At 49.0% G+C, this 18,689-nt stretch overlaps 1 protein-coding gene across 4 annotated transcripts in view; it reads left to right on the forward strand.

The window, feature by feature from the left end:
• Window positions 1-3,568: 3,568 nt before the first annotated feature.
• The window catches only part of MTMR14 (myotubularin related protein 14), a 62,881-nt gene continuing 47,760 nt past the window's right edge, over window positions 3,569-18,689 (forward strand). For 3 of the 4 annotated variants that reach the window (XM_042844235.2, XM_005296002.5, XM_008173345.4), the window contains exons 1-2: window positions 3,712-3,928; window positions 4,312-4,460. In XM_042844235.2, coding sequence (XP_042700169.2) covers window positions 3,797-3,928; window positions 4,312-4,460 — 281 coding nt within the window. In that variant the 5' untranslated portion in view covers window positions 3,712-3,796. The other variant, XM_042844236.2, reaches the window with a different exon arrangement.

Genomic DNA, 18,689 nt, shown 5'->3' on the forward strand with positions numbered 1-18,689 from the left:
CTGTGGCTAGGGGTGCATATTCTGCGATAGTGACTGTTGGGCGAGGGGGTTAAGGGAATCATGCACAGAGATATCCTGTTAAATGCGGGGGAGGACTTGAAACGTGCCTGAACTGGGCTGTGATAAAGAGGAGGCTGCAGAATTCCCCAGGGCTCAGCCTTAGCCAGCATGAAGCAATCCCCAGTCAGCACCATTGGGCATTGGAGCAGAAAACATCATGGTCCCCATGGCTGCAGGCTCAGGAATGGTGTCTGGTCCGGCTGTGAAGTCCCATCCCTGGCTCAGCAGCAGGCATGTGTTTGTGCCCTCTGGAGCCAGTTGACTTTGCTCTGCCCCCTGGAGAGCCCCTTCCCTGTGAAGTGTAAATGGAGAGAGGTTCTAAGCTCATCTGTATCCCTGGCAGATGTCTGACTTGTCTCACTCTCAGGCCTTGTCTACACTACAGAGTTTTGTCAGCAGAAGTTATACCGCTTTAATTAAAACCGCTGTTGCATGTCCACACTAGCTCCTTGTGTCGGCAGAGCACAGCCCCACTAACAGGCCTTGCATTGACACAGAGAGCAGTGCACTGTGGTAGTGATCTCACTGTGCAACTGGCCGCAGGGTGCTTTGGGAAGGGTTTGCAATGCCGCATGGGGCAGGGACAGCGTCACATGGGGCAGGTTTCTCAATCCCATCATTCCAGGGGCATCCTACTAGACTGTCAGCTGCTTTTTCAACTGAAATGTGCATGTGGGAGAGGAGAGCGGTGTGTCTGGGGCAGGGGAGACAGCAGGCTGACCGACTTATCCTGAGGCAGGGGAAGGGAGACACACACACACCCCATGTCAACCCCCGGCTCTGCTCAGCGTCTCTCCCAAAGCAGCCCGCTCTGCCTGCCTATGGTTCTGGGATTCCCTCCGAGTTCTCCCACAGCCTCCTCAGCTGCCGGAAGCAGCATCCTGAGCAGCTCTGTGAGCTCTCAGCGCTGAGAAATGTCAAAGCAGCGCACCACCAGCAGTCTGCCTGCCCCTGTGTTCCTAGTGCACGGCAGAACAGGAGGATTCCACATTAATGATTTGTTCTTTGGTCCCTGCAACTGGAGCAGCACCTCAGCTGTCAGACACTTCCTGGGAGCTTTCAAAGGGGAGGGGTACATGCCTGCAGGGCAGCAGAGATCAAACCAGTGAGCAGAGCGGTCACAGCAGGCATTGTGGGATACTGGTGGAAGCCAGTTCTGTCGACAAAACAAACAGTAGTGTCTACACTGACGCTTTGTCGCTTTAACTTCGCCGCAAAAAGCTCCATGCCTCTCGTCGAGGTGGTTTTGTTTTGTCGGCAAAACAGCAGCATTTTGCCAACAAAAGTAGCTTTGAAGTGTGTACGCCTTCCCTGTTTTGTCGCCCAAAGGCAGCTTTTGCTGACAAAACGTTGTAGTGTAGACGAGAACGAGGAGTCCGGTGGCACCTTAAAGACGAACAGATTAATCTAAATCCAGACTCCTTGTTGTTTTTGTGGATACAGACTAACACGGCTACCCCGGAGTGTAGACAAGGTGAGTGTCACAGCCTGGCTGCTCCTGTACACTGCTGCCTCCTCGCTCTCGCAGCCAGTACACAGATTAGGACAAACTCCTGCATGTCAGAACCACTCGCTCAAACTGAAGCCTAGTAAGGCATGAAAGGCCTTGACAAAACGGTTCATCTGACTCCTGCAGGACCCCGTGCCAGGCCTGGCAGCTGCTGTGAGCATCTGAGTATTTCAGCACAGCTCAGACAAGCCAGAGACAGAACAGCTGGGCATGTCAGATCTGCCCTGATATGGAGGCATAATGATGCGATGAGACGATCTGCAGGGTGGGGAAAGGCTGGAGAGAGCAGCCTGGAGGCCTCCCAAGGGCAGCCACTCTGGCCTGGGGGTGAAGTAGTATGGCAGGCAACGCTGACACAGGACAAAGAGGCTCCCCGTCCCTTTGTGTAATTGGGCTGCAGCAGAGGCAGAGATGTACATGCTGGCAGTTGCCAGCTCCTGAACCAGCAGCACCCTGAGCTTACTTTCTTTCCAGGCTGGTCTACATTAGAAGTGCTCCAGCAATGTAGCGGCACTGCGTCTGGTGAAGATGCTCTATGCTGAGGGGAGAGAGCTCCTGTCGGAGAGGTGGTCTCGATGGGAGCAGCTCTCCACAGACCTACCCCGGAAGTGGGTGTAACTTACATCACTCAGGGGATGGCTCAGTCAGAGTTCTACTTACTCCTGGTGGAATTCTGTGCCATTGCGCATGCACAGAATTTATGTCCCCCACAGCTTTCTTTGCTTCCCTGAAGAAAAATGACTTTCTGATGGGGAAGCAAAAGGAAGCCACAAGAGCGGTCATGTGACCCTCCCCAGCAGTATGTTTTGGGTGCGCAGGGCAGCCAGCAGAGAGGTAAATCACCGTGGGGCAGGGAGCGGGACTGGGGAAGACCCCGCTGGTGGCTCCTACCCTGCTCTGGGCTCAGCTGCTAGACCTGGCTGGGCTGGGGAGGGTGGGACTTCCTCTTCCCTGCATGGCATCTGGGGCTGTGTCAGACCCACCCCCAGATTTCTCCCCTGGCTGCAGGAAGCTCTGCCCACTTCCCTCCCCCCACCCACCCGCTTCCTGCATCCATCGCTCCTCAGCTGCAGGGGGAGGGATCCCTGTACAGGGAGCTGCTCCCCCATCCGCCCAACCTCCCTGCCCCCAGAACTCCCCCCCCCCAGGAGCCACCTGCACCTGGATCCCCACCCCACTGAGCCCTCCCAGCCAGACCCACCCCACTGAGCCCCAACCACCTTCACCTGGACCCCCCTGCAGAGTCCCATCACCATTGCACCCAGAACCCCCCAACAACCCCCTGTGCATCCAGATCCCTCCCGCACCCAGATCCCCCCCTGAGCCGCCCACACCCAGACTGTCCCACACAGAACCCTCCCCCCACCCGTGGATCCCCCCGCTAAGAGCCCGCCTGGCTGCCCACACCGGTGCACCTGGCATGGAGGCGCAGGGCCCTGGGGTGTTTCGGGGCAGGCCGGGTCCTTGCGCGGTGTCAGGGGCGGGTGCAGCCTCACCGCGGAGTCCGTGTGTGTGTGTGTGGGGGGGGGGGGGGCACAGCGATCTCCCACCTCGCTGCAGCCAGGGGCCTGGGCGCCCCCCCAGTGCAGGCCGCCGCCGCCGCCCGCTTAGTGCACCAATAAGAGTTGCAAAATGTTAAAATATTGTGCGCGGAGGAACTGGGGCCGCGCCCGGGTGCGGACCTGCCCCAACCCCGGCCCCCAGCTCCCGCCCCGACCCCAGCCCCCGCTCCGGCCCCAACCCCGCTCCAATCCCCTCTCCACCTCCAACCCCGCCCCAGCTCCCGCCCCGGGCCCCCGGCTCCGGCTCCCGCTCCCGCTCCGGCCCCAACCCCCGCCCCAGCCCGGGCCCGGCCGGCGCTGCGTGCAGCCAGTCCCCGGGGCGAGAACCGGCCACGCCCGAGCCGCGGGGGGGCGGGGCTCGCGCAAGCGGGGGCGGGGCAGGAGGAAGCTGCTCAGAGGCCACGCGGGGACCCGGCCGGGCGCGTGCGCGGCGATAGCGGGAGCGACTGGACTGGAGCGACGTGCTCGAGTCGCGGCGGCGCGATGTGATGACGTCATGCCCGCGCCCGGAAGGGAGGGTGCCTCCGTGTCCCCTCTCGGCAGCGGATTGGCTGGGCCTACTGCGAATTTCCGGTGCGCGCCCTGGCCCCGGAAGCGGGGAACGGAAGCAGCCGGGTGGCCGAGTGCGGGACCGCGATGGGCCGGGAGCCGTGAGCGGGCGGCGATGGCGGGGGCCCGGGGCTGCCCCCAGGCGGGCACCGGGGAGCGGGCTCTGGCCGAGCTGCTGCTCGAGTTCTCTCGGGCGCAGTATCGGGCCAAGGACGGGGGCGGCGGCGGGGCCGGGAGCAGCGCGAAGGTGAGGGGCTGAGACCGCCCGAGCCCGCGGGAGGCCCCGCTCTCCCCTCCCCTCCCGTGCCGGCACCCCGAGAGAGACCCCCCCAGCCGGGCCCCGAGACACGTCCCGTTTCCTGCTCAGCCCCTGAGAGCCCTCCCCCCTCCTTTCCCGGCTGTGCCGAGACATACCCGCGGGGGACCCCCCCCCCCGGCTTCCCTGGTCTGAGAGCCCCTGACACCCTCTCCCCCTTCTGGCTGGGCGAGCCCTGAAAGACACCTCGCCTCCAGCTGGGCCAAGCCCCGCCATCCCTCTCCTGGCTAGGGCAAGGCCTGTGGTGGGGAGGATTGCAGAGGTGTCCTGTGCTGAGCTACAGCCCCTGAGCTGTCAATTTGTCTGTCTTGCAGGTGGAGAGGATTGAGAAGCGCTGCCTGGAGCTGTTTGGCAGGGACTATTGCTACAGCCTGATCCAGAATGTGAATGGGGAAATTTGTGGCCACTATCCCCGGCAGATCGTCTTCCTAGAGTACGAGAGCACTGACAGGGAGCGGAACATGTAAGTAACTCCTGCCCCGCCTCCCTCCTTCCTGTCAGGAGAGCTGGCTGCAGGAGAGCCATACAAAACTGCCCAAGGCCTGTCTCACCTGCAAGACACACAACCGTGGTTCCAGGTTGAATAGCTCCAACAGGTGGCATTTCCACAGAGGGCTAGCTAGTCTTCTCATCTTCCCTGCATGACTGGGCTCTTAAGAAGCATGAGAAAACTGGAAATGCACTCTTTGCAGAGCTATAGTTGTGCCTGCACTGCCTACTGGCTGCATGAACTCCCTATTTTTAGCTAGACAGGTCACCCGCTAGGTTATTCTTGTCCTATGGAACTGGGATCTGTCTCTGCACCTTAGTGTGAAGTTGGCAGTGCTATTAGGATACTTTGTTCTAGTCCCTAATCTTGTGGAGCTTTGCCGTCTTTCTGGTACTTTCAGAACAGCTGCTGCCTCAAACTCTTGGGCTTTTCTGCAAGAGAAGAAATAAGCTAAATTTCTTCAGTTTGCTGGATGGGAAAAACAGAATATGTTGCAAGGCAGCTTTAGGTGCATAACAGTTATGGGTGGGCTATTTTTTTCAGGTTACACTGTCTGGTATAGGTACGGCAGCATCCTTCCTATTTGTATAGGGATGAATGTACTCTTGGTGTTCAATAAATGTTACTGGACTTTTGACCCTATTTTTGGGGATGAGGCTGAGGTAAAGAGTAGGGGCAAGGGACGAGCATGCTCTGAGCTGTGTTGTGCCACTGACTGTGTGAGTAAGAAACTCATTGTACTTTGGACTGTACTTTGGGCTGAGATCGTGTCAGATCTCATCAAGGAGCATGGTTAGGCTCTGAGGTCCCAAAGTGTGAATTGCTTTCAGGCAGTCAGCAAGCTGCTCTCTTCGTATGTGCAGTAGGTTTGTTATGGCTGGTGATTTAAGTTCCATGGTATTTGTGCTGCCTCATCAGATGACTGAAAACTTTCAAACATGAAAATTACTCAAACTTTTATAATGTGTTTTTGGACAATCATTTGCTGATAAAACTTGTTCGGCTTCTGGGATTCGTGGATTGGAGACGCTAATTTAGACACACATGAGCCACATATAACAACCCAAACTCCGTGCTTTTATTCGCAACATATTAGTGAATCAGCTTACTATATGTTGGAAACCATTGGTTTTGACTTAAGTTATAAAGCTTTTGAATAGCCTGTGTGTGGCATGTGCAAGAGAGCTCCATTAAGTCTGGATGTGAGCGCTTCCTGAGAGGCACTGTGCCTGCATAGAAAGTTTGGCAAGTGACCACTGTTGAATGGATAGAATAGACTGGTTGTGCTTTGCAAAAGTTATAAGTTAGCTTTTGCCTGATTTACTGACTTTCTGGTCTGAAACTTTAGCTTATTGTTTTGAAAACAAAACAGTACATTTTCTTTGCAAATTTAGGAGTCCACTCAGCCCTTTGTGAGGTGTTGTATATAAGTAGAAATAAAAGAATATTAAAAATCAATCTTTATTCACTTTAGTACATGCACGCACAAAACTTTTACTTGATTCTTAGTTTCATAGTCTCCTGTGGCAGAATGGAGATTGTGCCACTATAGAGTCTTGCAACGATTGATTTAGGATTTCTTGACAGTTAATTCCACATGTAAACATACAATCTACATTTGTCTCAAATCTGTTTACACCTCTGATCAAACAATAGATGCACCCACCCACACTCAGTGATTCAAAGCTGAGCTATGAGAAGAGGGCCAAATTCGTGCTACTCCTGTCCCCAGCAGCCATTAAACCCACACAGTTGGCTCCCATAGCAGAGCTGACAGACCCCAACTGAAGGGTTAAGACCTGGACCATGGTGCATTCAACTGCCTACCATCAGAGCAGCCCCTACATTGCTGTAACATATCAGGCCCGGCCCAGATAACGGAGCTGTAACCAGCCACCCACTGTGCTCTCCTGTACTCAGTCAGTCTTGGTGCAGGTGAGAATCTGCGCCACTGTCTCCCCCCTTGCACACATCTCCCTGAGTATTGTAGATAGTCTGTGCTTGTACTTTATACACAGGCCACCTATTTGTCCTTAGATTTGTTTTGTTAAGTTATTATCTCCTCTTACCTTTATTTTTACTCTTTTCTAAACAAAGAAAAACCTGACTAACACTGAGTGGTGCAGTTAAACACACAGTGGAGGAAGCATTTCACTTGCTGAACAAAGAGCTTGATGCATGCTGACACAAATCCAGCAAAGCGTTTAAAAATTAAGTACATGCTTAAGCACGTGAGTAGCTCCATTGATTTCAGTGGCACTATTTGCATGTCTGAAGTTAAGCGTATGCTTAAATTCTTGTCTGGATTGTGCCCAGAATGCTCATGTCTCTAGTGTTGTACCCTATTGTCTCCATGTATTTATGTTTAAGAACAAAACACAGAATCTTTCCACATCAGTAACATTATTGTACTTGGTTGGAAACTTTCGGACTAAAGTCTTACACAAATGTCTTAAAGTTTATATTGTACGGTGGTCTAGCTTGACATAACTTATTTCAACTTTTAAAAAGGCTTTGACAAGGCCCCTCACAAGAGACTGTTGAAGAAACTAAATAGTCACAGGGGGAGAGGCAAAGTATCAAGTACTGTCGTGGATCAAAAACTAGGAAAAGAAAATAAAGGTCAATTTTACTTCCTGGCAAAAGTTTAACAGTTGAGGTCTCAAGGTTCTGTGTTAGGTTTGGGGTTTATTATATGAATGATCTGAAAAGGGAGGTGAGCCGTGAGGCAGCAACTTGCAGATAAGTTATTAGGTTAGACAAATCAGGAGAGGACTGAGGAACTTCAGAGGGACCTAACCAAACTAGATGAATGGGCAACATAACGGCAAATAGCAAAAGAGTCCTGTGGCACCTTGAAGACTAACAGATGTATAGGAGCATAAGCTTTCGTGGGTGAATGCACATGCATCCGACGAAGTGGGCATTCACCCATGAAAGCTTATGCTCCTATACATCTGTTAGTCTTCAAGGTGCCACAGGACTCTGTTGCTTTTTACAGATCCAGACTAACACGGCTATCCCACTGATAATGGCAAATGAAATTTCAGTGTTGATAAATGCAGAGTGTTGCACAGAGGAGGGAAAAATGTAATTACCCAGACAGCTTCCAAGGTTCTAAATTAACTCTCAATTTAGGCCATGTCTACACTACAGTGGCACAGCTACAGCAGCTGTCACTGTAGTGCGTAGTGTAGACACTTCCTTCAGTGGTGGAAGGGATTTTTCTGTTGAGGTGGATAAGCCACCTCTCTGGGAAGTGGTAGTGAGGTTGAGGGAAGAATCCTTCTGTTGGCTGTGCTGCGTATACACCAGGGGTTAGGTCCAACTAACTACATTGCGACGTAGCAAGGCTGACCTAGTTTTTGGTGTGGGCCAGACCTTGGGCATCATTGAGCCGACATCTTCATTGACTTCTCTCAAATGTGCAGCTGCAAACAATGTTCAGGTGCATGAGGAATGAGAGAGAATATACTAGAGAATATTTAAGTCTGTGTTTGACTGAATTTCCCTGAAAAATTGCTGGGTTTTAAAAAAAGCAACTGTTTGGGTTTTATTCTTTTTAACCCAAATTTTGTTGGGGTTATTGGATCTCCTCGCACCTGGCTCTCCACCTCAGAGTCCCCACTAGCTGACACAGTACACATACTCAGAGGAGGGGAACTCCCAGTTGGCAGCTGCTGCTGCGTTGTGGGGGAGCAAGATCGGCAGGGCCCAGGGTCTCAGCAGCTGAGTCGGTGAGAGAGACAGCCCCCATCCGCTTTCCCTGCTGGACAGAATCCCCTCCTAAGAACATACGAACAGACATACTGGGTCAGACCAATGGTCCATCTAGCCCATTATCCAGTCTTCCCACAGTGGCCAATGCCAGGTGCTTCAGAGGAAATGAATACAGCGGGCAATCAAGTGATCCATCCCCTGTCACCCATTCCCAGCTTCTGGCAAATAGAGGCTAGGGGCACCCAAGCATGGGTTGTATCCCTGTGTGACGCAGTAGGGAGCGGGGTGGATTGACCTGGGAATGTCTTTTAGTTTTGCTGGAACTGTCTGCATGGGGGACGGGAGAGCAGGGGATGACTTTAGGTGAGGGACGGTACCTGAGCCAGGAAGGGGGTGGGGAGTCGACACCTTTTCCCGGGAAACTCGACAAAGGGAGAGGGGGAGAGAGCCTGCTGGAGGGGTTTTTTTGGTTTCAGTTTTGGGCTGGCTGGGAAGAGGCAGGGAACCCAAGTCTGGGGTCTAAGATCCTTGCATAGGGTTACCATACGTCCGGTTTTTCCCGGACATGTCCGGCTTTTCGGCACTCAAACCCCCGTCCGGGGGGAATTGCCAAAAAGCCGAACATGTCCGGGAAAATGCCGGCCGGGCACTTCCCCTCCCACGGCGGCTCTGCTCCTCCCCTGACTCTTCGGCTCTGTTTAAGAGCCGAGCTGCCCGAGCGCTATGGGCTTCAGGCAGCCCCCTTGCCTCCGGACCCCAGCCGCTGGCCGGGCACTTCCCCTCCCAGGCTCCAGCGGCGCAGGGTCCGGAGGCATGGGGGCTGCCCGAAGCCGGTAGCGCTGGGGCAGCTCGGCTCTTAAACAGAGCCGAAGAGTCAGGGGAGGAGCAGAGCCTCCGGCCGCGACTATTCGGCTCTGTTTAAGAGCCGGGCTGCCCGAGCACTACCGGCTTTCGGCAGCCCCCATGCCTCCGGACCCTGCGCCACCGGAGCCCGGGAGGGGAAGTGCCTGGCTGGGGGCGCAGGGTCCGGAGGCAAGGGGGCTGCCCGAAGCCCAAGCGCTACCGGCTTCACGGTTTGCCGGGCAGCCTCCAGACCCTGCGCCCCCGGCTGGGCGCTTCCCCTCCCGGGCTCTAGCTGCGCTGGGGAAGCGCTGGCCGGGGGTGCAGGGTCTGGGGGCTGCCCGGCAAACCGTGAAGCCAGTAGCGCTCGGGCAGCCCTTTTCGCGTGGCTGGGAGTGGGAGGGAGGAAGGGGCGGAGTTAGGGTGGGGAAAGGGCGGGGCTGGGGTGGGAAATGGGCAGGGCCAGGACCCTGTGGAGAGTCCTCTTTTTTTATTTAAGTATGGTAACCCTATCCTTGCACCCCAGAGGGACCTGGCTGAGGGGTCCTGGTTGTACCCATAAGCCCTGCTTGGGACTGTGTTCCTGTTGTCTAATAAACCTTCTGTTTTATTGGCTGGCTGAGAGTCATGGTGAATCGCAGGAAGTGGGGGGTGCAGGGACCGGACTCCCCCACACTCCGTGACACCCTGACCATCTTAGCTAATAGTCATTGATAAACCTATCCTCCATGAACTTATCCAGTTCATTTTTGTACCCAGTTGTGCTTTTGGTCTTCACAACATCCCCTGGCAACAAGTTCCTCAGGTTGACTATGTGCTGTGCAAAGAAGTACTGCCTTGTGTTTGTTTTACACCTGCTGTCTATTAATTTCATTGGGTGTTCCCTGGTTCTTGTATTATGATAAGGGGTAAATAGCACTTCCCTATTAACTTTCTCCACACCATTTATGATTTTATAGACCTTTATTGTATCCCCCCTTAGTTGTCTCTTATCCAAACTGAACAGTCCCAGTCTTTTTAATCTCTCTTCATATGGAAGCTGTTCCATACTGCTAATACTTTTTGTTGCCCTTTTCTGAACCTTTTCCAATTCCAGTCTAGCTTTCTTGAGATGGGGCGACCACATCTGCATGCAGTATTCAAGCTGTGAGCGTTCCATGGATTTATATAGAGGCAATATGATATTATCTATCCCTTTCCTAATGATTCCCAACATTCTGTTCGCTTTTTTGACACCGCTCCGCATTGAGTGGATGTTTTCAGAGAACTACCCACAATGATTAAATTAGCTGGTCACAGCTAATTTAGACCCCATCATTTGATATGGATAGTTGGGATTCTGTTTTCCAATGTGCATTACTTTGCATTTATCAACATTGAATTTCATCTGCCATTTTGATGTCCAGTCACCTAGTTTTGTGAGAGCCCTTTGTAACTCTTCGCAGTCTGCTTTGGACTTAACTATCTTGAGTAGTTTTGTATTAGCTGCACACTTTGCCACCTTACTATTTACCCCTTTTTCCAGATCAATGATGAATATGTTGAATAGGACAGATCCCAGTACGGACCCTTCGGGGACACCACTATTTACCTCTTTCCACTGACCACTTATTCCTACCCTTTGTTTCCTATCTTTTAACCAGCTACTGATCCATGAGAGGACCTTCCCTCTTATTCCACGACAGCTTAAATTTTTTATATTAGTATTGTGTCTTTTGCTAGTTGCTCTTCAAGTTCTTTTTTGGCCTGCCTAATTATACATTTACACTTGACTTGCCAGAGTTTATGCTCCTTTCTATTTTCCTCAGTAGGATTTGATTTCCAATTTTTAAAGGATGCCTTTTTGCCTCTAACTGCCTTGTTTGCTCTGTTGTTTAGCCACAGTGACACTGTTTTGGTCCTACTGCTATGTTTCTTAATGTGGGGTATACATTTAATTTGAGCTTCTATTATGGTGTTTTAAAAAAGTTTCCATGTAGCTTGCAGGGATTTTGCTCTTGTGTTTGTCCACTTTCCATTTAATAAGCTGCCTCATTTTTGCATACAGCAGAACCTTAGCGTTACGAACACCTCGGGAATGGAGGTTGTTTGTAACTGAACAAAACATTTTGGTGATTCTTTCAAAAGTTTACAACTGAAAATTGACATAATACAGCTTTGAAACTTTACCATGAAGAAGAAAAATGCTACTTTCCCTTTATTTTTGTAGTAGTTTACGTTTACCACAGTATGGTATTGTATTTGCCGTGTGTGTGTGTCTGTGTCTGTCTCTCTGCTGCTGCTGCTGCCTGATGATGTACTTCTGGTTCCAAAAGAGGTGTGTGGTTGACTGGGCAGTTTGTAACTCTGAGATTCTACTGTAGTTCCCCTTTCTGAAGTTAAATGCTACTGTGCTTCTTTGGTATTTTCCCACTCACAAGGATGTTAAATTTAATTACATGATGGTCTCTATTACTGAGCAGTTCAGCTATGTTCACCTCTTGAACCAGGTCCTGTGCACCACTCAGGACTAAATCAAGAATTGCCTCTTCTCTTGTGGGTTCCAGGACTAGCTGCTCCAAGAAGCCAGCATTAATGGTGTCTAGAAGGTTTATCTCTGCATCCTGTCCTGAGGTGACATGTACCCTGTCAACACGGGGATAGCTGAAATCCCCCTCTATTTTGAGTTTTCTGTTTGTACAGTCCCTCTAATCTCCCTGACCATTTTACAGTCACCAGCACCATCCTGGTCAGGTGGTCGGTAGCATATTCCTACCACTATACTCTTATTATTCAAACATGGGATTTCTATCCAGAGAGATTCTGTGGTACAGTTTGATTCATTTAAGATTTTTACTATATTTGACTCTTTCTTTCACATATGGTGCCACTCCCCCACAAGTCCAACCTGCTTTGTCATTCCTACGTATTTTGTTCCCTGGTATTATCATGTCCCACTGATTATCATCATTTCACCAAGTTTCTATGTTGCCTCGTTTAATATCGGGCACTCAAATTCACCCATATTAGTATTTAGACTTCTAGCATTTGTATATAAGAACTTATAAGATGTCCCTTTTTAGCTGTGTGCTATTGTGTGATGTAATTGAAGGGGGCTCTTTTTCATTTGACTGTTTCTCTTAGTTCCATCCTATCAACTTGTATCCTCTCCTCTTTACTACACTATGGAGAATTCCCACTGGCCCTTCAATGCAGCCCTGTCCTCACTGGAGGAGCGGGATGGGCAAGGAGCTGGGTCGTAGCAGTTGAGACTCTCTCTCTCTCTCCCCCCCCCCCTTTGCTTCTTAGAGAGACGGAGCAGGCAAACAGCACTTCAGGAAAAGCTTTGAAGAAATTCCTGGAGCAAGGTGGAAGGGCAGTTCTGGTTCTCTAGCCTCCCAGCAGTGTGTGTATCTGGGGAAGATTCCCAGGGAGGAGAGCTTGTCGACAGTGGGATGTTTGTGTTGGTGGAGCTGAGTGGGGCAAACTCTGGCTGTAGGTTAGCTGCACCAGAGTGATCTACCCTAGTGCAAGTCACTCACCATTAATGCTGTCCCCTAGATTGGAGGGCTACACTAGTGCACTTACGTTAGAGTACAGAAAATCTCCAGTTCAGGCAAGCCCTCGGCCTTCCACAACAGCATATTATACATCTAATTTAGCCCAAGAGCGATTGTTTTGAGGTACAGGACGGGATGGTGTGGGTGCAGTTCCAGGAACAAGTGTGCTTGATTGGACAGAGTTGGTGAAGAGGCACTGGTGTTCTGAGCAGTGTCACCTGCTGTGGCATCTCCCCTCAACTTTGTGCCTAAAGTCAGGAAAGCTGGAGGTTATCCCAGAAACTACATGAGTGGGACTAAACGCTGTGGAGTTGGAGCCTCTAACAGATGGGCCTAGGAGAGCTAAGTTCTTATTGGTCATACCTCTGGAAAGCACCCTGACTTGGACGTCTGCTAATATGGAAGTTACGTGGAAGAACCGAATGTTAATAGATGAAATTTCAATTACAACTGTTACAGCCTATTAAATAATCTCCAGACATAGGCTGCTGTTGATGGTGAACTTTTTAATAGTGATTGGACATGATTGAGGTGTGTGTTTTGTAACATGTTAGTCTTGTGGGGAAGAAGTGAGATAAATGCTTTACATTTGTAGAATGAAATAAGAGCGCTGAAAATGGTGGCCGTGTCCATAATTGGATAGGCTAGAAAGGAAAATATTGAGTACTCCTAAGGGCAAGTCTACATGACAAAATGAAGTCCACCAAAGTTATGTTGACATTCATCAACCACAACAATTGAATTGCTTTTGCCTGTCCACGCTGCGCTCCTTGTGTCGGCAGTGCACGTCCTCACCAGGGTCCTGGGAATCTGGATATAGCAGCGCAGCTGCTGATGGTTAATTCCATACAGTGCTATAGAGGAGGGCCAGTAGCTTACAACTGTTACGATTGAAGAGACTTCTCTGTTTAAAGGAGAATTCTTGTAAGGGCTCTAAAACCCCTTTGCTTATTTGCATTGTCTTGAAATTTGGTGTGCCTCAGGGGAATTCAAGGTAGGATTAGAGGTCCAAATTTGGGGTCATTTGAGCAAGTGGTTCCTGAGACACAACCTCCGAAAAAACAGGTTTTCGTTTTGTGCACACCTAGCTTCTAAATTTCTAATGACTTAGGGAAGGGAGGGTGATCTGGAAATAGTGGGGGGATGGTTATATGTTGTGTGGGTGTGGTGAGAGGGGAAGAGACACCAGTCTTCTCTCAGATGCTTAAAGTTCTTGTAACCACCTTGTAAGCAAACGGTCAAGTTCTTGGGACATAACTCACAGATGAGATTTCTGCCATTGGCCCTGTTAGCAACTGCATGCTCCCCACACTTCGAAGCACAGTGGTTTCCCCATTCCATTAGAACAAAGTGCACTGAGGGAGGCAGGCACCTAGCAATCAGCTAGCGTCTTTGTGGCTTACTGGGTGACTGGGACTCAGAAAACCAGGGCTGCGTTCCTGGCTCTGCCACTGGCGTGGAGGGTGACTTTGGTGAAGCACTTCATTTCTTTGCCTCAGTTTCCTCATCTGTACCACAGAGATGTTTCCATCCTTTGGAGCGACTGATGAAAAGTGATATACAAGGGTTCGGTGTTATCAACTGGCCACAGCAGAGTCTCAGTTGCAGACCTCCAAGAGAATTACAACTGCCTAAATATCCGCAAACTTCTACCCACAACACACTTTCTGTCCCCCCTCCCCCGCCACGAAAAAAAAAATCACAAACCACCCACCTAGGAAATTCACTCGCGACAAACATTGTAACATACAGTTAAGGTTGTCCAATGCTATATTGTACACTTCCAGAAGATTGAGTTGAGCAAATCTCAAACCTCTGAAAACCAGGACATACAGAGTGAATGTAGACACACAACCTTAACTCTGCCCTAATTGAGCACATACTTGGAATCTGCCTCTGCCCTGTACTGAGCAGCAGGTACCTCACCTGTCCTATGCTCAAATACTCAGCCTACTCCACAGACAGTACACCATATCTGCTAATTGTTACAGCCCTGTCACCCTTGTGTGCACAATGCCATCTAACACTACTTTCACTTACCCTTCATGAAACCCACAGACCATGCTCCTCTCCCACCTAACTGCTGCCAAGCCCATGACTTACATAGTACAGTGCACGAGGCATACTGGATCTCTCAAGGTACACATGTGCTTCTTTCCTTTCATCTCTCTCCCCCACCCACACGAGGGGGTCAGGAAGAGGGATTCACACACATACTGCCCCCCAGATCACCTCATATCATAGTCCCAGCTCTTCGATCTAATACCTATACCTAACACAGTGAATGCAGCTGGAGTGCATGCAGATAACTGCCAGTGGCCACTGCCAGCTCCAGTGGGGGCAGAGTTAAGGTTGCATAAGCATTTACCTTAACTCTGTATTTCTTGGTTTTTGGAAGTTTGTTTTGCTGAGCTTGACGTTCTGGAAGGGCATGAGAGACCACCGGGCACCTGAGCTCTGCGTGAACAAAGCTTTTTTTTGGTCTGTGAAATTAGTTCCTGGCTATGTGAATTTTCACATTACACATCCAGTTTAAACAAAGCACGCTATGGACTCTTTTAACGTATAAGAACGGCCATACTGGGTCAGACCAAAGGTCCATCTAGCCCAGTATCCTGTCTACCGACAGTGGCCAATGCCAGGTGCCCAGAGGGAGTGAACCTAACAGGTAACGATCAAGTGATCTCTCTCCTGCAATCCATTTCCACCCTCTGACAAACAGAGGCTAGGGACACCATTCCTTACCTATCCTGGCTAATATCCATTAACAGACTTAACCTCCAATTATTTATCCAGTTCTCTTTTAAATGCTGTTATAGTCCTAGCCTTCACAACCTTCTGAGGCAAGGAGTTCCACAAGTTGACTGTGCGCTGTGTGAAGAAGAACTTCCTTTTATTTGTTTTAAACCTGCTGCCTATTTAATTTCATTTGATGACCCCTAGTTCTTGTATTATGGGAATAAGTAAATAACTTTTCCTTATCCACTTTCTCCACATCACTCATGATTTTATAGACCTCTATCATATCCCCCCTTAGTCTCCTCTTTTCCAAGCTGAAAAGTCCTAGCCTCTTTAATCTCTCCTCATGAGACCCTCTCCAAACCCCTAATCATTTTAGTTGCCCTTCTCTGAACCTTTTTTAGTGCCAGTATATCTGATGAGGCGACCACATCTGTACGCAGTATTCAAGATGTGGGCATACCATCGATTTATATAAGAGCAATAATATATTCTGTCTTATTCTCTATCCCCTTTTTAATGATTCCTAACACCCTGTTTGCTTTTTTGACCGCCTCTGCACACTGCGTGGACATCTTCAGAGAACTATCCATGATCTTTTTCCTGATTTGTTGTAGCTAAATTAGCCCCCATCATATTGTATGTATAGTTGGGGTTATTTTTTCCAATGTGCATTACTTTACATTTATCCACATTAAATTTCATTTGCCATTTTGTTGCCCAATCACTTAGTTTTGTGAGATCTTTTTGAAGTTCTTCACAGTCTGCTTTGGTCTTAACTATCTTGAGTTTAGTATCATCTGCAAACTTTGCCATCTCACTTTTTACCCCTTTCTCCAGATCATTTATGAATAAGTTGAATAGGATTGGTCCTAGGACTGATCCTTGGGGAACACCACTAGTTACCCCTCTCCATTCTGAGAATTTACCATTCATTCCTACCCTTTGTTCCCTGTCTTTTAACCAGTTCTCAATCCATGAAAGGACCTTCCCTTTTATCCCGTGACAACTTAATTTACATAAGAGCCTTTGGTGAGGGACCTTGTCAAAGGCTTTCTGGAAATCTAAGTACACTATGTCCACTGGATCCCCCTTGTCCACATGTTTGTTGACCCCTTCAGAGAACTCTAATAGATTAGTAAGACACGATTTCCCTTTAGAGAAACCATGTTGACTTTTGCCCAACAATTTATGTTCTTCTATGTGTCTGACAATTTTATTCTTTACTATTGTTTCGACTAATTTGCCCGGTACCGATGTTAGACTTACCGGTCTGTAATTGCTGGGATCACCTCTAGAGCCCTTTTTAAATATTGGTGTTACATTAGCTATCTTCCAGTCATTGGGTACAGAAGCCGATTTAAAGGAGAGGTTACAAACCCTAGTTAATAGTTCCGCAGTTTCACATTTGAGTTCTTTCTGCTGATGATACATCTTGGACTCTGCCTGTCCGACTGTGTTAGGTGATGTTTCATTTGACAGTATTGCCAACCAGATATAGGAACCATAAAGGATAGTGGGAATTTTAGGGACGTTACTTTAACTGATTGCTTCCAGCCTCTAAGGATTACGTTTTTGTTATGGAAAATGCTGTAGTGGCATACTTGTGCAGAAAGGCTATATGTTACTTCTGCAACCCATCCGGTAACAGAGGCTTTTACTTTGGGAATTTTATTAACTGTCCGGTTTAAATCGGGTCGGCATTAAACTGTGTATTGGGCACAGTCTTCTCTGCCATCAGGCTCTCCCCTCTGTACCCCTCCGGTGTGCAGTAGTGGAACGCGCTCTGCAGTACATGAAAAGGTGCTTGCCTTGCAGAGCTCCTAATATCTATTGAAGCAGGGACCTCGTCTGGGCAGATGCATCTTTTGGTAACCTTTCCCTGTACAAAGGTTCACACAGGCTTACCCACTGCTACGTACAACTTTGCATGTTGGCATTTTACTAACTTCCCCTAGATGGCTGTGAATGCAAACCATTAAAGAATGGCAACTACTTGGATTTTTTTTCATTCTTTAAAATCTTCGGCATATCAAGATTCTTTGGAAGTGGAGAGCAGAAATAAAGGAGTCCATGAGAAGAATATGAAAATTTTAAATACCGAACAGAAACTCTACCCATGGATCGTTTTGAGCCATCCAGAACCCACTGAAGAGTAGCTTCATAGTCTTATAAACCCTGGACTGATATGTGGGCGTAAGTGACAGAGGTTTAGCTTGTGGTCTTCAGGCCTAAAACTTTTGGGATTTCAGTTTTGCTTTAATTGAATAGCTGAATGCAGCCTTGACAGTGGAGATGCTTCTCGAGATGCTTCATTAATCTAATTACCTAGCACTCCAACTTCCAGCCAGTTTTAGACTGTTGATACGTCTAATTACGCTATAATGTACGTGCACAAATAATCAACATTAAAGTCCAGTGAGCATTCAGGCCTGAGTTCTCTATTTTTTGATCTGTGTACATAAATGCAGCCTGAACGGTGGGTGTTGAGGATTTTCTTTTGAGAAAAAGTAGTGTGAAAATAGAGTGGATTTTTTTACAAGGCATTGGCGTATCGTTTACTAGTGCCTTAAACTAGTGAACCCTGATACTGCTGCAGCCACTCTATATAGCAGGCTATTCTGGTAGCCATATATGAAACAGACTTGCCCTAACATGCCAAGGTATGCCCTGGCAGGTATATTACATCTGGGTCTGACCATTTTCTTGATGCCCTACTGAAAGGTGTGTGTGGTCTCTGCCCAAAGCTAAGAACTAGCTGACTGTAATGGTTAGTGCAAGGTGTTTGTATGGAGAACAATTGTAGAGTTGTGTAACATGTAGGATATCCTGTTCCAAATCTGTCGGAAGAGAAACCTGTCACCTGAGGAGGGGCAGTCTGAGAGCTGGCCCAAGCAGCATGAATAAGTCTACACTGAAATAAAAGACCTGTGGCTCGGCTGTGGCTGGCGCGGGTCAGATCGCTCGGGCTCATGGGGCTTGGACTACGGGGCTAAACGTTCAGGCTTGGCCTGGAGTGCAACCTTTGGTACCCTGCCCCCTCATGGGGTTTAGACCATAGAAAGTGTGGTATGAGTTTGTTGTCTATTAACCTTTTGTTTCCAATACAGAAGAACCTCAGAGTTTAACACAGTACTGTAATCTATTTGCTTTTTTTTTTTTTTTTTGGTATCTACTTCCGGTTCCAAATGAGGTGTGTGGTTGACTGCTCAGTTCATAACTCTGGTGTTCGTAACTCTGAGGTTCTTCTGTATTTGTTTTCTATTGCATGAATCTCTGTTCTTTGCTAAATAAACTTATACTTGCTTCTTTAAACACACACCACTTAGATTTGTTTAAAGTGGAGCTGTAATGTAAGGTGGGC

This window comes from Chrysemys picta, chromosome 7 (assembly GCF_011386835.1).
Source record: "Chrysemys picta bellii isolate R12L10 chromosome 7, ASM1138683v2, whole genome shotgun sequence".
NCBI lineage: Eukaryota > Metazoa > Chordata > Testudines > Emydidae > Chrysemys > Chrysemys picta.